Source organism: Salvia hispanica, chromosome 1 (assembly GCF_029641045.1).
Source record: "Salvia hispanica isolate PSC_SH4W2 chromosome 1, Shi_PSC_v1, whole genome shotgun sequence".
NCBI lineage: Eukaryota > Viridiplantae > Streptophyta > Magnoliopsida > Lamiales > Lamiaceae > Salvia > Salvia hispanica.
In genome coordinates, this window is record NC_142692.1 from 28,038,694 (window position 1) to 28,057,199 (window position 18,506).

At 40.2% G+C, this 18,506-nt stretch overlaps 2 protein-coding genes across 3 annotated transcripts; both read right to left on the minus strand.

Moving 5' to 3' along the window:
* Positions 1-826: 826 nt before the first annotated feature.
* Positions 827-7,787, minus strand: LOC125222197 (PWWP domain-containing protein 1-like). Its single transcript, XM_089062605.1, has 2 exons — positions 6,509-7,787; positions 827-3,170 (listed from the first exon to the last, which is right to left on the minus strand). Exons 1-2 carry the CDS (start codon positions 7,569-7,571, stop codon positions 1,048-1,050), a joined length of 3,186 nt encoding a protein of 1,061 aa, XP_088918731.1. The 5' UTR covers positions 7,572-7,787; the 3' UTR covers positions 827-1,047.
* A 2,584-nt stretch (positions 7,788-10,371) lies between these two features.
* On the minus strand, positions 10,372-13,019 carry LOC125219492 (uncharacterized). 2 transcript variants are annotated; one of them, XM_048121480.2, is made up of 9 exons: positions 12,845-13,017; positions 12,689-12,754; positions 12,439-12,544; positions 11,787-11,829; positions 11,621-11,693; positions 11,185-11,272; positions 11,017-11,073; positions 10,834-10,912; positions 10,372-10,739 (listed from the first exon to the last, which is right to left on the minus strand). In XM_048121480.2, the coding sequence occupies exons 1-9, from the start codon at positions 12,913-12,915 to the stop codon at positions 10,726-10,728; spliced, it is 597 nt and encodes a 198-aa protein (XP_047977437.1). In that variant the 5' UTR covers positions 12,916-13,017; the 3' UTR covers positions 10,372-10,725. The 2 variants fall into 2 exon arrangements, with proteins under 2 accessions (XP_047977437.1, XP_088914435.1); XM_089058309.1 differs by lacking the exon at positions 10,372-10,739 and having other exon boundaries at positions 10,746-10,912; positions 12,845-13,019.
* Positions 13,020-18,506: the final 5,487 nt, after the last annotated feature.

An 18,506-nucleotide genomic window follows, 5' to 3' on the forward strand; every position in this document is an offset into this window, starting at 1 on the left:
TAGTGAAATGTGAGTGAGACGCTTATTGGTGGACGGAGGGCCGAGTGAGTAAAATTCATCCAAGAGAAGTGAGGTAGAGATGAGACATTCTTGTGTGAAAAACACAAATTCGCGTCAAGTTAGTTTATAGAGCCTGGAATCAGTTTACGTTTCCGATCGCATGGTTAAATCATCTCATATCGGACCAATATTTTGCAGAGAGTTCCCAAACTCATTGTACTTCTTGACAATCCGCAGATTGTAAGATAGTACATACTTTAAAGTTCCAGCCACTGTTTTGGTTGAAATTTGTCCATTTTATTTTTCTTTTATATATCAATAATATCTCATTCTTGATATCTTGTATTTTAGTATGATACTCCATAGTCTTGATCGATAGTATCCCCGTTATATTTCTATAGTAAATTTTTTCAAAGTTGGTCCCTTAGTTTTCCCCCATATAAGATTTTTTCACGTAAATCTTAGTACCTTTATTTTTTGTTGCATCACTTGGTATTCTCTAGTCGGTTCCTTCACTTAAATTGGGGCATATATTCCCTTCGTCTAAGGTTGATATAAATATAATCCCTTCCCTTAAATTTGGCATCTTATGCATGTATCTGTACGAAGCGGGCATTCTAACTCAACTTTTGGCATTTTCACCTAATAACACAATTAGTTACCTACCATGTCAATAAACGCATTATTCAGTAAATATAACTAATAAGAAAAATAATCATTTTTTTGAAGTGCGCCCTCTATGAAAGCGCTAACAAGAACAGAAAAAGGTTAGCTTTTGAGGCTGCCTATGTACCTAAATTACAAGTCATCAGTAAGTACTAAAATGTGGCATGAAAATGAAATTCACCATGTATAAAAAACGAAGCAAATGACTCACATCATAGTACTACTACAAACGAGAGAGAGAGAGAGAGAGAGACAGAGAATCTCTATTGATATTATACCGGGAGCGCTACATTGACAACAAAACATAACTACATTGATTCCGGCCATTTGAGTGAGGTGCATTAACTAGGATAAATTCTGCTGCCTTTTTTTCCGATTGATCTAAAGAGGATGGTAGGGCACACAGCCCAACGCAGCGCTCAAATTGTTAACCACATCGTTGCATCTCGTTAGAAGACTAAGCATCTGTTGCGAGATATCACCCGGCGCCGTTTTCAGAGCCGGCGGTCTGATCCCTTGCTCCGGAGCAGGGAGCTGTTGGAATGGAGGTGCAAAAGTATTGCTGGACTGATGATTAATTTTTGGCAAATCCTTACTAGTTGAATGTATAGAAGAACCACCCGCCCCAAAACTAGCGATCTTGTTTATACTATTATTTTCATTTAACGGGGGACTGCTATCGTCCCCTCCCAACACAAACTTAACTCGGGCGCTTTTACCAGCACCTCCATTCCCAGCCTCCTCTCCGCTGGGCTTCTTCAGGCATGACCTGAGCTGCTCAGAGGACGTTTTGGCAACTACCGGCATTGGCTCAGAGGCCGTTTTGGCCACTACCGGCATTGGCTCAGTATCTTCTTTGTTTTGATGAGGCGCCTTGACCGGTTCTGACTCTGCCCCCTCACCTTCCACTTCACGAATGTAGCATCTGACATTCGTGCTTCCAAACAAGTTGCTACTTCCAACAGCAAACTTCAAAGCAGCCTGTGCATCTATCTTGTGTTGGTAGACCAAGCGGCACACGTACGACTTCCAGAAAACTCTTGTGGCCGACTGATCCAGAGGCCCGAAACGGGCGAATTTCGCCTTCAGCTGGGGAATGGATGGAAGTGCCGCATCAGCAGGAAACTTCATCATGAGCATAGTTGGAGTCGCAGATCTAGTCATCTGCCCTGCTGCTGTCCTTTTGCTTGATTCTTGTTTCACAGCTTTTATTTGCGGAGCAGAATCTTTCGCATCCCCATACTGGGATTCAGAAGACCTCTGGATAATAACCTTTTTTTCCACTGTCGATGGTTTGGAGCTATTTATCTTTTTTCTCTTAGACTCCAAAGACTCATCCAACTCCTTTTTCTCCACTGTCAATGATTTAGAGCTATCCATCTTCTTTCTCTTAGACTCCAAACACTCATCCAACTCCTTTTTCGCAAACGTAAATGATTTGGAGCTATCCATCATCTTTTTCTTAGACTCCAAAGACTCGTCCCACTCCTTTTTCTGCACTGTCAATGATTTTGAACTATCCATCTTCTTTCTCTTAAACTCCAAAGACTCATTCAACTTCTTTCTTTTTACGCCTTCTGAGACATCGAGCTTCATTTTCTGGACATCATCCAGACGAACACGTTTCTTTCCACTTTTGGTTGGATCAAGTAGTCTTACTGAAGAAGGTCTCACAATTTTGTCAGCAACAACAGGCGTGGGCACAGGTAATCCACTAGGACTACCTTCACTTGCCTCAATCTCTGCTGGTGGCACTACAACCAAGCTCTTCTGATACACAAGGGATCGGTATTTTAAGAAAACCTGCTTGATGACAGCTTGGCAACTCTTCTGCTCCCCATGAAAGGGATTGCAGGCAACAGCACGTAGATCCCTCACAAACATTTGAAGCTCTATTTTCACAAAGTCATCTGCTTGCTTTGAATGAGATAATGATAATTCCACAGCTGCATCTATTTTCTGGTCTTCTGGTCCACTGTTTTCAGAGGGATGAACACGGGCTGGCATTCCAGAGACATTCTCTGTAATGTTACTGACTGCGAGAGGTAACTCCCGACGTTCCCCACCGGTATCAGGGTTAGTTACTTTCTTTTTCTCTTTCTTTACGCGGATTGCATTGTCATCTGTGGATTTCCCAGCGGGACGCTTTAGAAACTTAACTTTTTTGGTGCCACCTTCAACATGTTTCCTGGAACTATCAGAAGGTTTCATATAAATTGACGCCTGCTGACTTATAGGTTGATGTCGACCCTCAGTGGAACAAGACTCGGATGGCTGGTGCATGTGGTCTCTCACACCAGAGTACTGTCTATTTATCGAGAATGGACGAGGGAAGTGACCCACCTGGCTTGAACTTGCTTTCTTGCTCTTCAATGGAATAGATTCCTCCTGTCGTCTAGAAAGATACTTGTCTTTCTCCACTTGACCTTTTGCTTTTGCAGGCTTCACAGAGATTTCCTTCTCACCAAGTGTTTCAGCAAACACCAGTCGGCCACTCAAAGGAGCTGCAATATTGAACCAACAAGATAAATGAGAAGGAGAAGACAAATGGAAACACTTGAAAAAGAAAATGATCAGAGAAAGGACAAAATTATAAGATGGTTTTATACATGTTGAACAAGGGCATCAACAATCTTCTACACTGAAATTGTATACATAAGGCAAGCAAAATTGGAAGAGAAAAACGGTAGCAAACTAGCAACCAATAACAAAGCTAAGGATAGTAAACAATAAAATCAAATCTCTTTAAGAATGTCAACTAGCATATCCCTCTACCAAGCACAATCAGTGATACAGTGATAATAGAGTGGGTTAGGTTAAACGTTCAGAACATGTCCAGACTTGCTGAATTACATTCTAGAGGCAATTGGTCAAATTGCTGGTACAAGAGGACAGCTAAGATTAAATGACACAAAAATAACCATACAATCGGAGAATGGTTTCACAAGGTTAATATTGTCTTTAGTTCAGATTTCCATGGTATATATCCGTTCATACATACAATGTTTCTTTAAATTCCAATTCTTGGGCAAGCTTCAGTAGTTTCCTTTTAGTGAAATAAAGCTGGCTAAAAAGCATAGTACCTCTGATATTTTCTCTTGGACAAATTCAGGATATTAACGAATTTCCAGCAGTTACAATTACATATACCCTTATATTGTTAGTGTTATCTTTCTCCTTAGTTATTGCTGCTGTTTCCACCACTGGCACAGCCATACCCCGATTTTTCACACTAATATTAGTACAACTACTATCACTTTCATCATCTTTTCATTATAAATTACATCTATAATGTTTTTATAGAAGTAATGAAAATTAAATGACAACTCCAAAAGCTTATGACGTCATATACTATACTACAATGCCTTTAACACACTTCAATTCCTTCTGTTCATAAAAAAGTGGTTCAAGTGCTAAGTATGAGCACACACAGAATATTCGTTAGTCTTAGCATGTTACACATCATTTCAGCAGACTTAGCCCTCTGCTTCTAGATTATAAAACTAAAGACACCAGCTTAGCTTGAAAGGCCCCTAACCACCTCTAGGACAAAGCATCCAAATAATGTACAGATTTGGCTGAGGTCATATCAGACATACTGGAGCAATTAAGAAGCAAAAGCTGTGTAATTACTATTATGAAATAAGATGCTGCTATACCAAACCAAAGCCTAGGATCAGTTTGTTTAATAATTAGCACACACTTTTTTGTACTGCGATTCAATAAGGAATATCTAAATCAAACCCCAAAAACGGAGGGAGGCTGCATAAGGAGGACAGTTGAAGAAGAATAAAGGAATATGCTGCATTTCAGATCCACCTTCATTAACAACAATCCATCAAACAAACAATTATTATAATATAAAAGGAGAAAGACTTGAAGAAATAGAAAAATATTTAGGGGGATTTTTTTCAATATTCTTACTCCATTCACAAACAATCATATGGGCGATCATGGCCTAACTGGAGGCTTAACCTATTTGGTGGTGGCATATGACAGCTTTGGTTATTACCGAGTATGCTCTTTCCGTTGTTCAGTGAGATGAAGAGGCAAAAAGTAATGAAGAGGAAAAGAGGGGCAGCACATTTAGTAAATGAGAGAGTGGTAACTAATTTATTCAGTCGAGGAAAACAATTAACAATCAAGGAAAGTTCAATATTCAGTTAGTACAGTTTACAATGTCCAAAAACACCAAACTCTGCTAAAAAACAAAATCATACACCATAAGTACACCAAATGTAGAAACCTAATCATACAAGTGATGACTACCATGAAAGTTTAATTATATTACCTAGTCGGCCTAACAAAATGCTTTATCTAGCACTTCCAGTTCAAGTTACTTTCACTTGAGAAGAAATGGCACATTTTCCCAAGTAGCTATTAATTTAACTTCTCTATTTACAGAGAAACTTCAACAAAAAAAAGTACTATTATACAAAGCATAACCCACTTTGAAGTTTGGACCCTATAAGATAAAGGTTTCTCTATTTAAGCATGCCCACAATAAAAAAGGAAGTATTCATTAATATTTTTTGGTTAGACAGCTGCAATCATTTTCTCATATTATCATATTATGACATGAGAAATCAACATTTTTATTAGTATTCTGCACCACAAGTGAAAAATATTAGAAACTAAGACAATAGAACAAACTTCTTTAGTGCAACAATCAAGTTTGTCGAAGTGTCCAACTGAAACTCAAATGCATTTGCGCAAGTTCTTTTGGTCTAAAAGTACACCTTATTTATCTCCTTAGGTGGAGGAAAATTCATCTCATCCACAGGCCAAGGATAAGAAAATTATACAACTAGTTCTGTGAACAATTCCTAGTCACCCTTAAAGCTAGTAGCTACAAACACAAAGCAAAACACCTCATGCCTCTGAACTATAAGTAGACTCATTAGATAGTACTATGAACTATTTCCATTTAGTCCGTCCCTTACTTTCTAATTTAGAAAAAAAATATATTTCTAATGAGATGGGAGTCATTCTCCACTAACAATTATCAATCACTTTCCCTTTCTATCTCTCTCTTACTTTACCGATTGTGCATTAAAACCCGTACCCCCCCAGAAGTTCATATTTTTAACAGAGGGGGAGTACTTGTCAAACAAAGGAAAGCAATGCTCAAATTCCCAGCCCATGTAAGATTATATGATTACAAAGGTTTTCCAGTATATAGATTCATGTAATATTATATAATTGATGAGAACAATATGAGGATAGATGAAGAACCTATTCAGTTGAATAAATTATTTAATGAAACATATGAGCATGGTGGCATAAAAATCAATATCTAGAGAGAAAAGTGCAACTCCAATACTAGCAAGATAGAGTAGATGGAAAAGGCATCCTGCAAATGATTGTGTAAAGTACTAGGCAAAGGAGATATTTCCTATTTTATATCTCATTGTCACTTCTATTACTCCCTAAGCTCATTCACAAAAAACTGTGGAGACCAAAAAAAAAGGCATTACAATGTTTTGCTTATGTGCCATGCCCGGAAGCAGCAGAGAGCCAAAGTATGAATATGACACATCAGACTGTATTTGTTTTCACCATTACCATTAGCTACCTTCTTCAGTGAACATGAATGGGATTCTATTAATATTTTTTATTCTTTGTAGCATGTCATTTATTTTTGAAAGCGTATCAATTCTGTTCTACTTCATGAGATCAATAACTGTTGATAACACAAAATTATCTCTACAATTTTTTTTGAGATCTTTAGTAGCAGGCATGATAGTAACATAGACAAAGAATGGTCATGACATATAGCACCACAAATATATAAATGACATCACACCATGGAATATTCTAAGAAATTCACCACAAACACTACCTGTAGATGGATCCACCGTCGCAGGGGCAGTGGGACGAGAAGGGCGCAACGGTTGAGTTCCAAAAGCCTGAGCATATGTCTCATCAAAATCCTCAAAACGCATCTTTCTAACAGCAAGAGCCACTGCCTTCTGCTTGATAAAATCAACGGAAAAGCGCTCGTCACTCATGGGATTCAAGGCTACTTGATGCACGAAAGAAACTACGTCACTGGGTCGAAAACTATCATGTGCTTTACTTATCTCGGTCAAGCTATAAACCCCTGCTTCAGAATCACCATCATCCACAACAACATATCCCTCTACACTAGATGGCGAGAACTGATTTTTGCAGCGGCAGGCTAAACCCAAACTACTTCTTCTGGCTATCTCATCTGCAGCTTCCTCCACCGCCTTTACGAATGACCGGGATGTAGTTTGAATCGACTTCTCTGCGAAATTCTCCTCAAATGGAATCAACTCCGCCGGATCAAACCACCCATAGCTGCTGTCCCCAAAAAACGCCACCAACACATGGCCTTCTTGCTTGCCTCTCCGGGCAGAACGTGGAACAAGTGCCTCATTATATATGTGGCCCGGCCACCACGGGTGGGATTTTACCTTCCCCCACACCATATCACCGATTTGGAACCCATGTCCAACCGCTTCGTCATTTCCTTTAGCAGCGAACTTGTCGAATGCGGATAAAATAGAATCGTAATCCTCAGCTGCACTCGTATTCTTCTTATGCTCCAGTTTCTCGCTCTGCGGAATGCTTTTTTCACTGCCCCCGAGCAATCTACAAACGGAAGAACTAGGTTTATTTTCACCTCCTCCGCTACCGTTGAACCTGAATTCTTCATTCTCAATCGCAACTCTAGAATCACTCACATTACTGATAAACCTAGTTTCATCTGATTCATCGCCGCCAACTCGACCAGCTTCCACATTAGAAACCACCGTGCCAAATTCGAAAGCTCCGGGGGAAGAAATTTCGCTCGCTGAACCGGCGATTTTATCTTCTTCGACGGTGTGTCTTCCCCGTTGTAGCCGGGCGTCGTTGCTGGAAGTCATGAGCGACATCATCTCAGCCACCTGCAAACGCTTCGAAGCCGAAACACTGAAATTACTAGAAACATGCTGAATCCGGAGAAAATGGCAAGTGAGTACAAATTGGCGAGAAGCATGAACCCTAGAGAAGAAGATGAGGAGTTGAGCGTCCCCTTCTACTGAATCTGATACTGTGGGTGTGGGTTTTGAGCGCGTGGTTGCGCGCGTACAACAATGTGCTTTTTACGGTTTCGTGAGTTTTGAAATGGATATATACACGCTTCACGTTTTAGGGAGAAAATCATTTCATACTTACTAAAATTTAATATAGAGCTCTAGTAGTACTCTAAAATTAATTTTATTTTATTTTTTAAGTAAAATATAATCTCTCTGTTTTCTTCAAACCTCATAACTAAGTAATTTTTTCATTTCTTCATAGTTGAGTCATTTTCATATATGTAATTTTTTTCTCTTTTATTTTATTCTCTCTACTTTTTTCTCTCTCTTACTTTTCTTATCTATTTATTTAACACACCCAACATTCCATTTTAAAATTCCGTGCCAAAAAGTTTCGCCTCAACTATGAAGAAACGGAGGGAGTAGTATTTATCTTTATGTTTATACTAAAATAATCATAATTCAGAGCATCCACAATAGGGTGGAGGATGCGACGGACGATGCATCCTCCGTCCCTTCGTCCGCCACTTTGGCATCGCGGACGATGCGCGTCTTCCGCCAATTCGTACATCACATTGTCCGCCACTGTGGGCGATGCGGAAGATGCGATGGACGATAGAACGCATTTTCATTTTTTTTTATTTTTTCAGTTTTTTTTTCTGTTTAAACACCACAATTCTCGTACCATTTTCCCATCTTCCAATTTCCCATCTCCCAATTTTTCTCTCTCATCTCACTACAAAAATGAATACCGACGGCGACGAATGGAGTACATCAGAAGGCATTACTCGGGCCTTGTTCGATTGCGTTAATGATGCCACAGCGGAATGCTTGGCAGAAATGGAGCGCGAGTGTGCAGCGGCGGAGCAGGCGGTGACGGCGGCGGCGCGGATCCCTCGGCCGATTCGACGTTCGACGTTTGTCCCCCGCGAGCACGACGTGGCTCACCAACGTCTATTCGCAGACTATTTTTCCGAGCAACCACGGTAGGGCCCGACGGTTTTTCACCGCCGTTTAGAATGCAGCGAGGATCTTTTTCTCCGCATTGCCCGGACTTTGGTAGGACGTGATGAATACTTCCAGTATCGGGAAGACGGCATCGGCGACCCGGACTTACGTCGTTGCAGAAGTGCACAGTTGCGATCCGGCAGTTGGCCTATGGCACCACGGCGGATATGTTCGACGTGTACCTTCACGTCGGGGAGACAACTGGCCGCGATTGTCTGAGGAATTTTTGTAGGGGAATTGTGGAGGCTTTTAGGAACACATATTTGCGAAGGCCATCTACTGAGGATTGCCAGAGCCTGATGAGGATGCATGAGACGGTGCACGGCTTCCTTGGAATGCTAGAGAGCATCGATTGTATGCACTGGGAGTGGAAGAATTGCCCAACGGCGTGGAGAGGCCAATTTACTAGTGGCTACAAGAACAGCCACCCGACGATGATCCTCGAAGCCGTCGCTGACCATCAGCTCTGGATCTGGCATGCATGCTTTGGTGTAGCCGGGTCGAACAACGACATCAACTTCCTCAACTCGTCCACCCTCTTCGCCGATCAATCCAGGGGTCGCAGTCCGACCATCGAGTTCACTGCCAATGGACGCCAATATCATATGGGGTACTACTTGGCCGATGGCATACGGACGGTGGCCTATTTTTGTGAAGACGATCAGGTGCCCAATAGGTGACAGGAGAGTGTTATTTGCGGCAAAGCAGGAGGCTACGCGAAAGGATGTGGAGCGGGCTTTTGGTGTGCTCCAATCGCGGTGGGCATTAGTGAAAGGTCCGGCGCGTTTGTGGTTCAAGGAAGTCATCGCCAATGTCATGTATGCGTGCATCATCTTGCATAACATGATAGTCGAACAAGAAGCTAGACATGTCACCGATTGGGCCGATGATGAAGGTGGATCTAGCTCCAGCACGGCGACCCCGCCTGTCGCTCGAGGATTACCGATGGACTTCGGTGAGGTTCTAGCTAGGCAGACCTCAATGCGCAGCCAACAAGACCATGCGGCGCTCAAAAACGACATGATTGAAGAAGTTTGGAAGCGCCACGACCATTGGGAATTTGTAGTTTTTTTATTTCTTACTGTAATTTGAACTTTCAATGAAATGAAGTTGTTTTTTTCAATTTCTGTAGTGTTTAAATATTCAAAAAATAAATAAAATGCTTAGGACGGGGCTTAGGGCGGACTATAGTACGCCCCATTGCAGGTGGACGCGATGGATGATAGAATACTGATGTGGCGGAGCATAGAGCGGGGCTTAGGGCGTCGCATCCTCCGTCCCATTATGGATGCCCTCACTTTTTCAAAATTTATGAATTATGAGAAAAAAAATGTACTGGAATAATAGATAAAATATTCTTTCAAGTTTTATCCGTTTTCTCGTTTTAGCTCATAAAAATTAATCCATGTCAATTTTAGATAAAAGTATTTTGACACATTTGTCAATTTTTGATAAAAGTTATTTGCATATAAATATATATACTTTATATAATTTTAATTTTCCCTCAAATTCTATTATACTCCATTTAAATCTGAATACACTATCTGGAGCTTTTTTTCCTCCAAAATTAATTTTCTCAAATTAAATAGCAAAAGCAATATTAAAACGATCCTTTGAGTAGAAAAGATAACTTGTTCGTAAATACACAAACTTTTAAAAAATATAGAATTTCCAAAACTTGAGATTTTGTAAGTTTTTACCTAACTTGTAATACAAGTGACAAGATTTCATGTTGTTTACAGTATTTAGTCCAACTATTGCACCAAATATCAGCTACATTACAATAGCTATATTGAAATAATGTTTCAGAACAGGCTCCATTAGCCATAAGTTCAGACATCCTGGTGACTTCGCACCTGTATATATACTTAGCATCAACCCACTTGCAACGCCCGGATAAATGTTCTAAGCTAATAAACAAAGTGTTGTCTCACGGTGGAACTTTTCTATGGTGGTTATCGAGCAAATGAGCCCCAGAGATTTTTAACTTCTGAAGACCCTAGTTTTAAATTCTTGGAGCTGCAGCAAATGCAAAGCAAGAAAGAAAATCAAGATATGAGAAACTTTAAAGAAGAGTACGGAAAACGTGTTGATAACAAATGGTTTATCCTACCTCCACCAATTGTAGCCTCAGGTAGCCGTTCAATGGAATATTGGTGCTTTGTAATGTACATAATTGGCACACCAGGGATCTGAAAATCGACCAATCTCATAACCAAATCGCTAATATACGAAACATATCAATGTAGTAAATAGAATATTATAATTCTTAGTCCTGCACGTGAGTTGATCATACCTTACGGATTCTTCTCTTCAGGTCCCGATCACAGGTTGCAACAATGTAGCACTTATGCTGTTTCATTGGCCATGATGGCAATCAATTAGTTTGTTTGCCATAAAAAAAACTCACAATGACATCAAATACAATTTGACAACAGCAAAATTCAGCTGATTATATTTTTACCTGTGTAACCCTGTCAACAAGACAGTCATCAGCATAAGTTCCTTTGTGTATGCAGGGAAGCCTTTCAAATCGAGGATCCTTGGCAATTCTGTTGATACAAGAAAGAAAAGCAAACAAAATTAACCACACATAGTATAGGAAACAAGCTAATTCAGGAATACATGATATTCTTCATACTGTAACACACTTGCCACAAAATAGATATTGGGTATTTTTGGGGGAGACCTTGGGGAGAAGTGAAAGTAAATGCTTTGAGCACTTGCGTTATTACTAATACTCATATTGCATTAATGTAGACAATCAGCTTAGGCTCACAAGCATTCTAGTACTCTCAACATCAGTGTAATAGCAGCATGAACTTAAAACTTCGAACAGAAGTTAATAATTTATACTACTATCCAAGATAAAGATACTTAAATTGGGTTAAAGAACATGCCTCAAAGCAACTCGGTATTTCTGACCTAACTTCTCAAGCTCTGCCATAACACAATCTGTAATGCAAGGAGTGCCTACAGCGAGGAAGATGAGACAAGTCATTAAACAAATACGCAACAGAGAAGTGTACAAATAAGTTGTGTAAAGAATGCTATAGCATAACCTACATTTTGCATACAAGCAGTCCATCATTGCTTTCTCCAAATCTAACTGCAACACATTTGGACAATCAATAAGAATAAGAGTCATAAGACAACAAACAGTCAGAACCTATAGTCTATCTATATTTAAAGAATCGATAAACTAATATCCCTATACATAGTCTAAGCGATTTAGGTAGATTTTATTCTTTTTTCCAGCACAGTAATGATACATGGAAAGGAGATGAGCAGAGAAGGATCGAGAAGGTTAAACGAATGAAGGCAGAAGAAGATTCCGTTAGAGAAGGTAGTTAAACTGTTGTGCAGCAAGGTTGTTTGATCATATATGTAGTAAGATAGTTGTATATCAACTCTATAAAAGAGATCATGTACACTCATTGAGATGTTTTCTTCTTTTACAATTCTTCATTCTCATTTTCCCAAATCTGCAGTTACTTCTTCTTTTACATGTTAAGTATCGAACAGAAGCTCTCTAGCAACCATATATCACTTAACTTCTCCATCCCAATCAAAATTCAAGTACCAGATAAAGGAACATCACAGAATTTCAAACTCCATAAATATCTCACAATACTTGTAACCTTGTTTTCATCCACGAAGTGTATCATTCATGCAGGGGAAAATAAATTAATGAAATCTAGAAACTGGCAGCACTCACTTTATTTTGGATGGAGAAATTAATGAAGTTAGTATCCACCAATACTCGGTAAGGCGGCCCTAAAGCAGTATTGTGCTTGAAGTAAAGCGCTGATGAAACTTGCGGCCTGCATCAAATACCAATTTGATATCAAATTCAATACCAATATCTAAACTGGAGTAACTGACCCAGTATAATATGCGTAAACACGGTTACAACACAACAGTAGAATTCAAAATATGAAATTTAAGCTAGGAAATATGAAACTCACACATTACGGGGAAGTTTCTCCTTAGTCAAGTCTTTCCTGTTAGGGTTCAAGACGTCCTCCTTGTACCTGCAATAGCAATTAGAGGAATTGAAAATTAACAAAACATGATTTCACGAAAATATAGCTTTAACTGTGAATCGACGCGGGGGGATTTACTGTTTAATTGCTTTATGGGTGACGATTTTCTTCATGACAGCAAACTTAGGAGATTTCTTAGCTTTTCCCATCTTCTTCAGTTGTGATTTGCAGGCGCTGGCAGGAGATAAATTTGTCGTCGTAGTTTCCGAAAAGAAACCCTAACCCCTAAACCCCTAAATTTAGACGGAAATTGTGCTATAGACCAACTTACATGGGCCGAATGATTTTTTTTAAAATTAGGTGCCCATTAACCTATTTACTGTGTGGTAATTTTGTTATGTAAGATTCTATATCCATGAATATGTATGTAATACTACTTCATTACTAATATTCTATTGATTTAATGACAAAGTAAAGGGTTATTGATTTATAATATCACAAAGTTCGAAATTATATAGATTCATGATTTTGTTATTTAATTAAAGTTCATGAAAAATACTAAATTAAGTTTAAAAAGTTAAAGTTTGTGGTATTATGAATAAATTCATGATTTTTGTTATTCAATTTTAAGTTCATAAAAAATACTCTTTCCGTCCCACTAATTATAAAATACTCCCTTCGTTCTATAGTAATGGAGGCGATTCTTTTCGGCACGGAGATTAAGAAAAATTGTGTTATGTGAATTAAGTAAATGGAGAATAAGGGCATCCGCATCGCAGACGCGATGCTGTCTCGTCTCGACGAGACAAGACATCTCTTCACGCGACACGTGCCGGCGAGACCGGCCTCGAGCTGGAGGATGGCGTGACGCCCACTCGCCGGCCCGCGAGTGGGCGTCGGAATTATGACGTAATAATTTATTTATTTTTTTATAAATTCGAAAACTTCAAATTTAATAAAATAAATAAATAAATAAACGGTCAAATGACCGTTGCGTCAAACGGTCGAATTTTTAAATTTCTTTTTTTCTTTTCTTTTATTATTCTATAAATATACTCCATACTCCATTCACCATTTTACACACAAACACTACTCTCATTCCTCTTCCATTCACTACACTCATCTATTCCTTTCTCTCCAATTGTTGAAAAAATGTCCGGCGATGGAAACTCCAGCGGCGGCGGCGGCAGGCAGCGCTCCGGCGGGTTCGACTTGAACTCGTTCGACAATTGGGCGAGCATGTACAACTTTTTGGGTACTCCCGGTTCGTCGCCGGGCACCCAAGCCTCGACCACTCCGCCGGCGTACCAAACACCACATTTTGATGTGGATGCATACTATCGTCCCCCCCCCCCAAGGTACGGGCAATCGCCGGGATTATCCCAAATTCTGGAGAATTTTTTGTCGCCTGAACGCACTTTGCCCGACTCGCCAATAGGTGGAGGCTCTGGTTCTGGCTCCGGCAGGATTGGCCTCAGGATCGGCGTCAATGCCGAGGAGGAAGAGGGCGACCACAAGGTTGGGGGGGACGACAGCCGTCATCCATACAGCCAAAACGAGACGTTGGCTCTGTACGACGCTTGGATCAGCGTCTCGTACGATCCTGTCGTCGGAAATCAACAAACCAACAAGTGATTTTGGAAAAAAGTCACCGAAGTTTACAACGCACGAAGGCCGAAGAACACCTTTGCCCGCAACGTGAAGATGCTCCGCAGTCATTTGGACCGATGCGACAAAGATGTCAAAAATTTTTGCGCGATATTCAGGGCAGAAGAGGCGAATTATCAAAGCGGAGCCAGTGGAGCCGACATTCTGAGAGTGGCGTTGTCGGTCTTCAAAGACGACGTCGGTAAAGATTTCAAGTTTGTCGATGTTTGGTCGCAAGTCCACCACCTTGAAAGGTGGGCTGGCGGTGTCGAGTCAGGCTCGAAACGCACGAAGCACACGGCGCGTGGCCACTACTCGTCTAGTGATGGCGGTGAAGGCAACACCTCACGTGAGGGCACGCCAACCGATACGCCAACCGATGATGCGGGGGGGTCTTCTTCCGGTGCACGACGTCGGTCGCAAAGGACCAAGGCGGCGAGAGCGAGGGGGAGAGGGAGAGGGAGGGGGAGGGGCCGCGGCGAATCAAGCCAGGCGGGCGAGGGCTCGGGCTCCGGCACGGGCACGGGCTACAACAGCCTAATGTCCATGTACCTGGTCGCCACGATGGCTGACACTTCAAAAATGAATCATCGCCAATTTGAAGCCCATATGGACGGAATTGAGCATCTGAGAGCTCAACTTGGTATTCGGGATCGATCTAACTTGGGTGCACCGCCGACTTCGGGGATGATTCGCCGGCGGAGTAGTTTTTATAGTTTAATTTACAGTATTTTAATTATATATTTTTTTATTTTTTAGAATTTTAAATTATGTATCTTTTTATTTTTTAGGTTTTTAAATTGTAATTTTTATTTTATTTAATGAAGTGTGTTTTTCTTAATTGAATTTGTTGGAATTAAAAATAAAAAATAAAATTGAATGAATAGTTAAGAGATGTTAAGAGATGGAGGGATGCAGGTGTTGTCTCTTAGTTAAGAGATGAACTGAAAAGTACAGTGGGGCCCATGAATAGTTAAGAGATGAGACGGTTAAGAGACGGATAAGAGACAGGGATGCGGATGGCCTAAAGTGGAAAATGAGAAAGCTAGAGAGAGGATAAAGTAAGAGAGAGTAAAGTAGATGTGGAAAAATGTGTTGACTTTTACTAAAAAGAGAAATGACTTTATTACTATGAAACATATCAAAATGACAAAATGACTCTAATACTATGGAACGGATGGAGTATTTATTTTTCAATAGGGAATTTTATGCAGTGTTGTGTTCCGAAAAGATAAAAAAAAAAAAGTAGATAGATAGAGTCAACACATTTCATTTCATTTTAAGACACATTTCATTTTTAAAAGGACAACCTTAGTGAGATAGATAGAGCTCTAAATTAAGTTTAATAAGTGTGATATAATGAGCAAATAACCTTATTCAATAAAATTTCATTATATTTTCTCACACTAAATTTCTTATTATAAACTGTGTTCATTTCATATTTTATATTTCAGATTCAAGTGACTATTCATTTCATCTAGATCTGGATTAGGATTATATGCGCCTAATGTTAAAAAAAAATTAAAAATTTAATTTATTCACGAACTTCAAATTTGGCATCTAAGAGCATCCACAGCGGTGAAGAAGACGCTGCTCGTCCGTCCGTGCTGCTGAGCACGGTGCCGTCCGTCCGCCGCTGGAGCTCGTCCGTCCGTGCCAGCGGCACGGCGCTGCTCTTAGCTAAGAGCACGTCCGTGCCGCTGAGCAGCCCTACGTGGCATGCCGTTGGCAAATTCGTTTTTTTATTTAAAAAATTCGAAATTTATTTAAAAAAATGTTTTTAAATAAGAAAAAAATTTCCCACTTCCCAAAAAATTATATCCGTTTTCTACCCACTTTTAATTTACTTTTCAATTTTTTTCCCCCAAAATTCACATTTTTATCTATAAATACCCCCACTTCAACACAAAAAATAATCACATTCTCATCTATTCTATCATCATTCATCTACATTCTCATCTTTTTTCCTCATACTCTCTCATCTAAATTCCCACCACACTACACAATGTTCGGCTCCGGCAATCACGGTTGGAACCAAGATTGGTTCGACTCTGAGACCGGATATAGTCCGGAAACCCAATTTACGGCCCCTCCTCAAACTCAAGGTTCGCAAGCTCCGGGTGGCTACCGTCCTTACCCGTTGCACGACCTAAACGCCCCCAGGTTCGGGTGGGCACCCGAACCCACCCGAACCCGGATCGGGAGGGAGCATGAGCTCTACTCCTACTCCTACTTCTGTTCCTACTCCTCCTGTTTGTGGCACCCGCACCCCGTACACTCCGGGTGAGATGATGGCGATGTTCAAAGCCTACCTGGCAGTCTCCGAAGATTCGGACGTCGGCACGAACCAAACCGGGGATACGTATTGGTGGCGCATCACTCGCCTCTACAATGAAACCCGGCCGGCGGGAACCATCTATCGCAATGATAGTATGGTTCGCAATTGCATCTACAGATGCAACGAGGCAATCGGGAAGTTCCAGGGGATTTACCTCCAGGAAGAACGGTCAGAGGGGAGCGGCACGAACGAGCTGGACATCATCACTGCCGCCTTGGCGGCATACCAACGGGAGGAGTTCAAACCGTTCAAGTACCTCGATTGTTGGCAGGAGGGGCGCCAACATCCGAAGTTAGGGGCGGCATAGCAGCATCCTCCTCCAGCTCCTCCAGCAAACGGTCCAGGTCGGTTGCCCTATCCGACGACGTCTCCGATGATGTGGCTACCCAGCTTGCCGGAGCTAACTTAGGTAGCCCCGACGCTGGCCCGAGCAGTTCCCGGCCGCAAGGAAGGAAGAAGGCGGCGGCCAACCGCCCCCGCCGTCGAGCCTCGACTCCATCCGCCCCCGCCCCGGCCCCCGGCCCCGCTCCCTTTGTGCCTCCTCCACCCCCGAACAACACGTTATGGGCCATCACGAGTCAACTCTATATGAACGATACGTCTCGGATGACTCCGGATCAACTTGCAACACATGAGCAAATGATCCGGGGTCTCAAGAGGCAATTGGGGATAGAGGACTAGTCTTCCACGTGTGTAATTTTTAATTTGTAGGATTTTAATTATGTATTTTTTATTTTCTAGGATTTTAATTATGTATTTTTATTTTTTAGTATTTTAATTATGTAATTTTTATTTTTTAGGATTTTAATTATGTAATTTTTATTTTTAATGTATTTTTATAATGTAGAAATGTTTTTAATAATTGAAGTATTTAAATTGAATAATAGAATGGTGGGACCCTTGAGTTTGTCCTTAGCTAAGAACACGGATGTGGGTGTTGTGCTATTAGCTAAGGACAAAGAGTAAAAGTGGGTTTGGACCCACCTCCGTACTATTAGCTAAGAGTACGAATGGGGATGCTCTAATATTGTGAACTTCTTCATGGGTGCTAATTGCTAAATTTCCATTTGCTAGCTTGGGTGGCAATTTTTAGCCCACGTGGCTTGTTCTCCACTTTTTATTAATATTAATAAAAATTATGCATTTTTATTTTAGAAATATTTTTTTCTTCAATAAGATGGAGTTTATTATCCACTAATAATATTTCAATTACATTTTTCTTCCTGCGACTTTTTTACTTTACAGAATTAAATTCTGTAAGCACCTTTCACAAGTTCATAGTATTATTTTAGAAGGATGGAGGAAGTATATATAACAAATAATTTAAATAAGAGAATAAGTAGAGTTAATTGGTCTTTAAAATCACCTACTTTAATCCGATTAAATAGTTTCCATGCACTTAAAAATTTTGACACTTAATTTAATATTTCCCATTAAATTTTCGACACAAAAAGTGTGAACTTATTGGAAATTCCCCACAAGTTGATAATTTTGTGAGAAATTTCCTATAAATCCTAAGTTGATCGTCTTTACAATCAAATTTAAAATTTATAAAAAATACTATCAAATTTCGATCAAAATTTATAACTTTATGGATCAATACTTCTCGCACAATTTCTTATCTATTTTACACATTTAAGTCTGGTGTAGTGGTGTTTATGGACTTCTTCGGTATAAGTTCTTGAATTTCTTTTTCCTTTACCCTTTTGCTTTATGTTTTGAGATAAAAGACAGAAATATAACTGAGTAAACAAGAAAGCGAATGCATAAAAAGTTAATTTAGAATAATTCTTAATCTAAGAATAAAGAATCAAT

What these genes read in the sequence shown, in the direction of transcription:
- LOC125219492 (XM_089058309.1), bottom strand. Translation starts at nt 12,915, where the DNA reads ATGGGAAAAGCTAAGAAATCTCCTAAGTTTGCTGTCATGAAGAAAATC. An exon ending in GAGAAACTTCCCCGTAATGT is followed by an intron (nt 12,545 to 12,688) that starts GTGAGTTTCATA and finishes TATTTGATGCAG; the next exon opens with GCCGCAAGTTTCATCAGCGC. An exon ending in AAATACCGAGTTGCTTTGAG is followed by an intron (nt 11,273 to 11,620) that starts GCATGTTCTTTA and finishes TTGTATCAACAG; the next exon opens with AATTGCCAAGGATCCTCGAT.
- LOC125222197 (XM_089062605.1), bottom strand. Translation starts at nt 7,571, where the DNA reads ATGATGTCGCTCATGACTTCCAGCAACGACGCCCGGCTACAACGGGGA. An exon ending in GACGGTGGATCCATCTACAG is followed by an intron (nt 3,171 to 6,508) that starts GTAGTGTTTGTG and finishes TCAATATTGCAG; the next exon opens with CTCCTTTGAGTGGCCGACTG.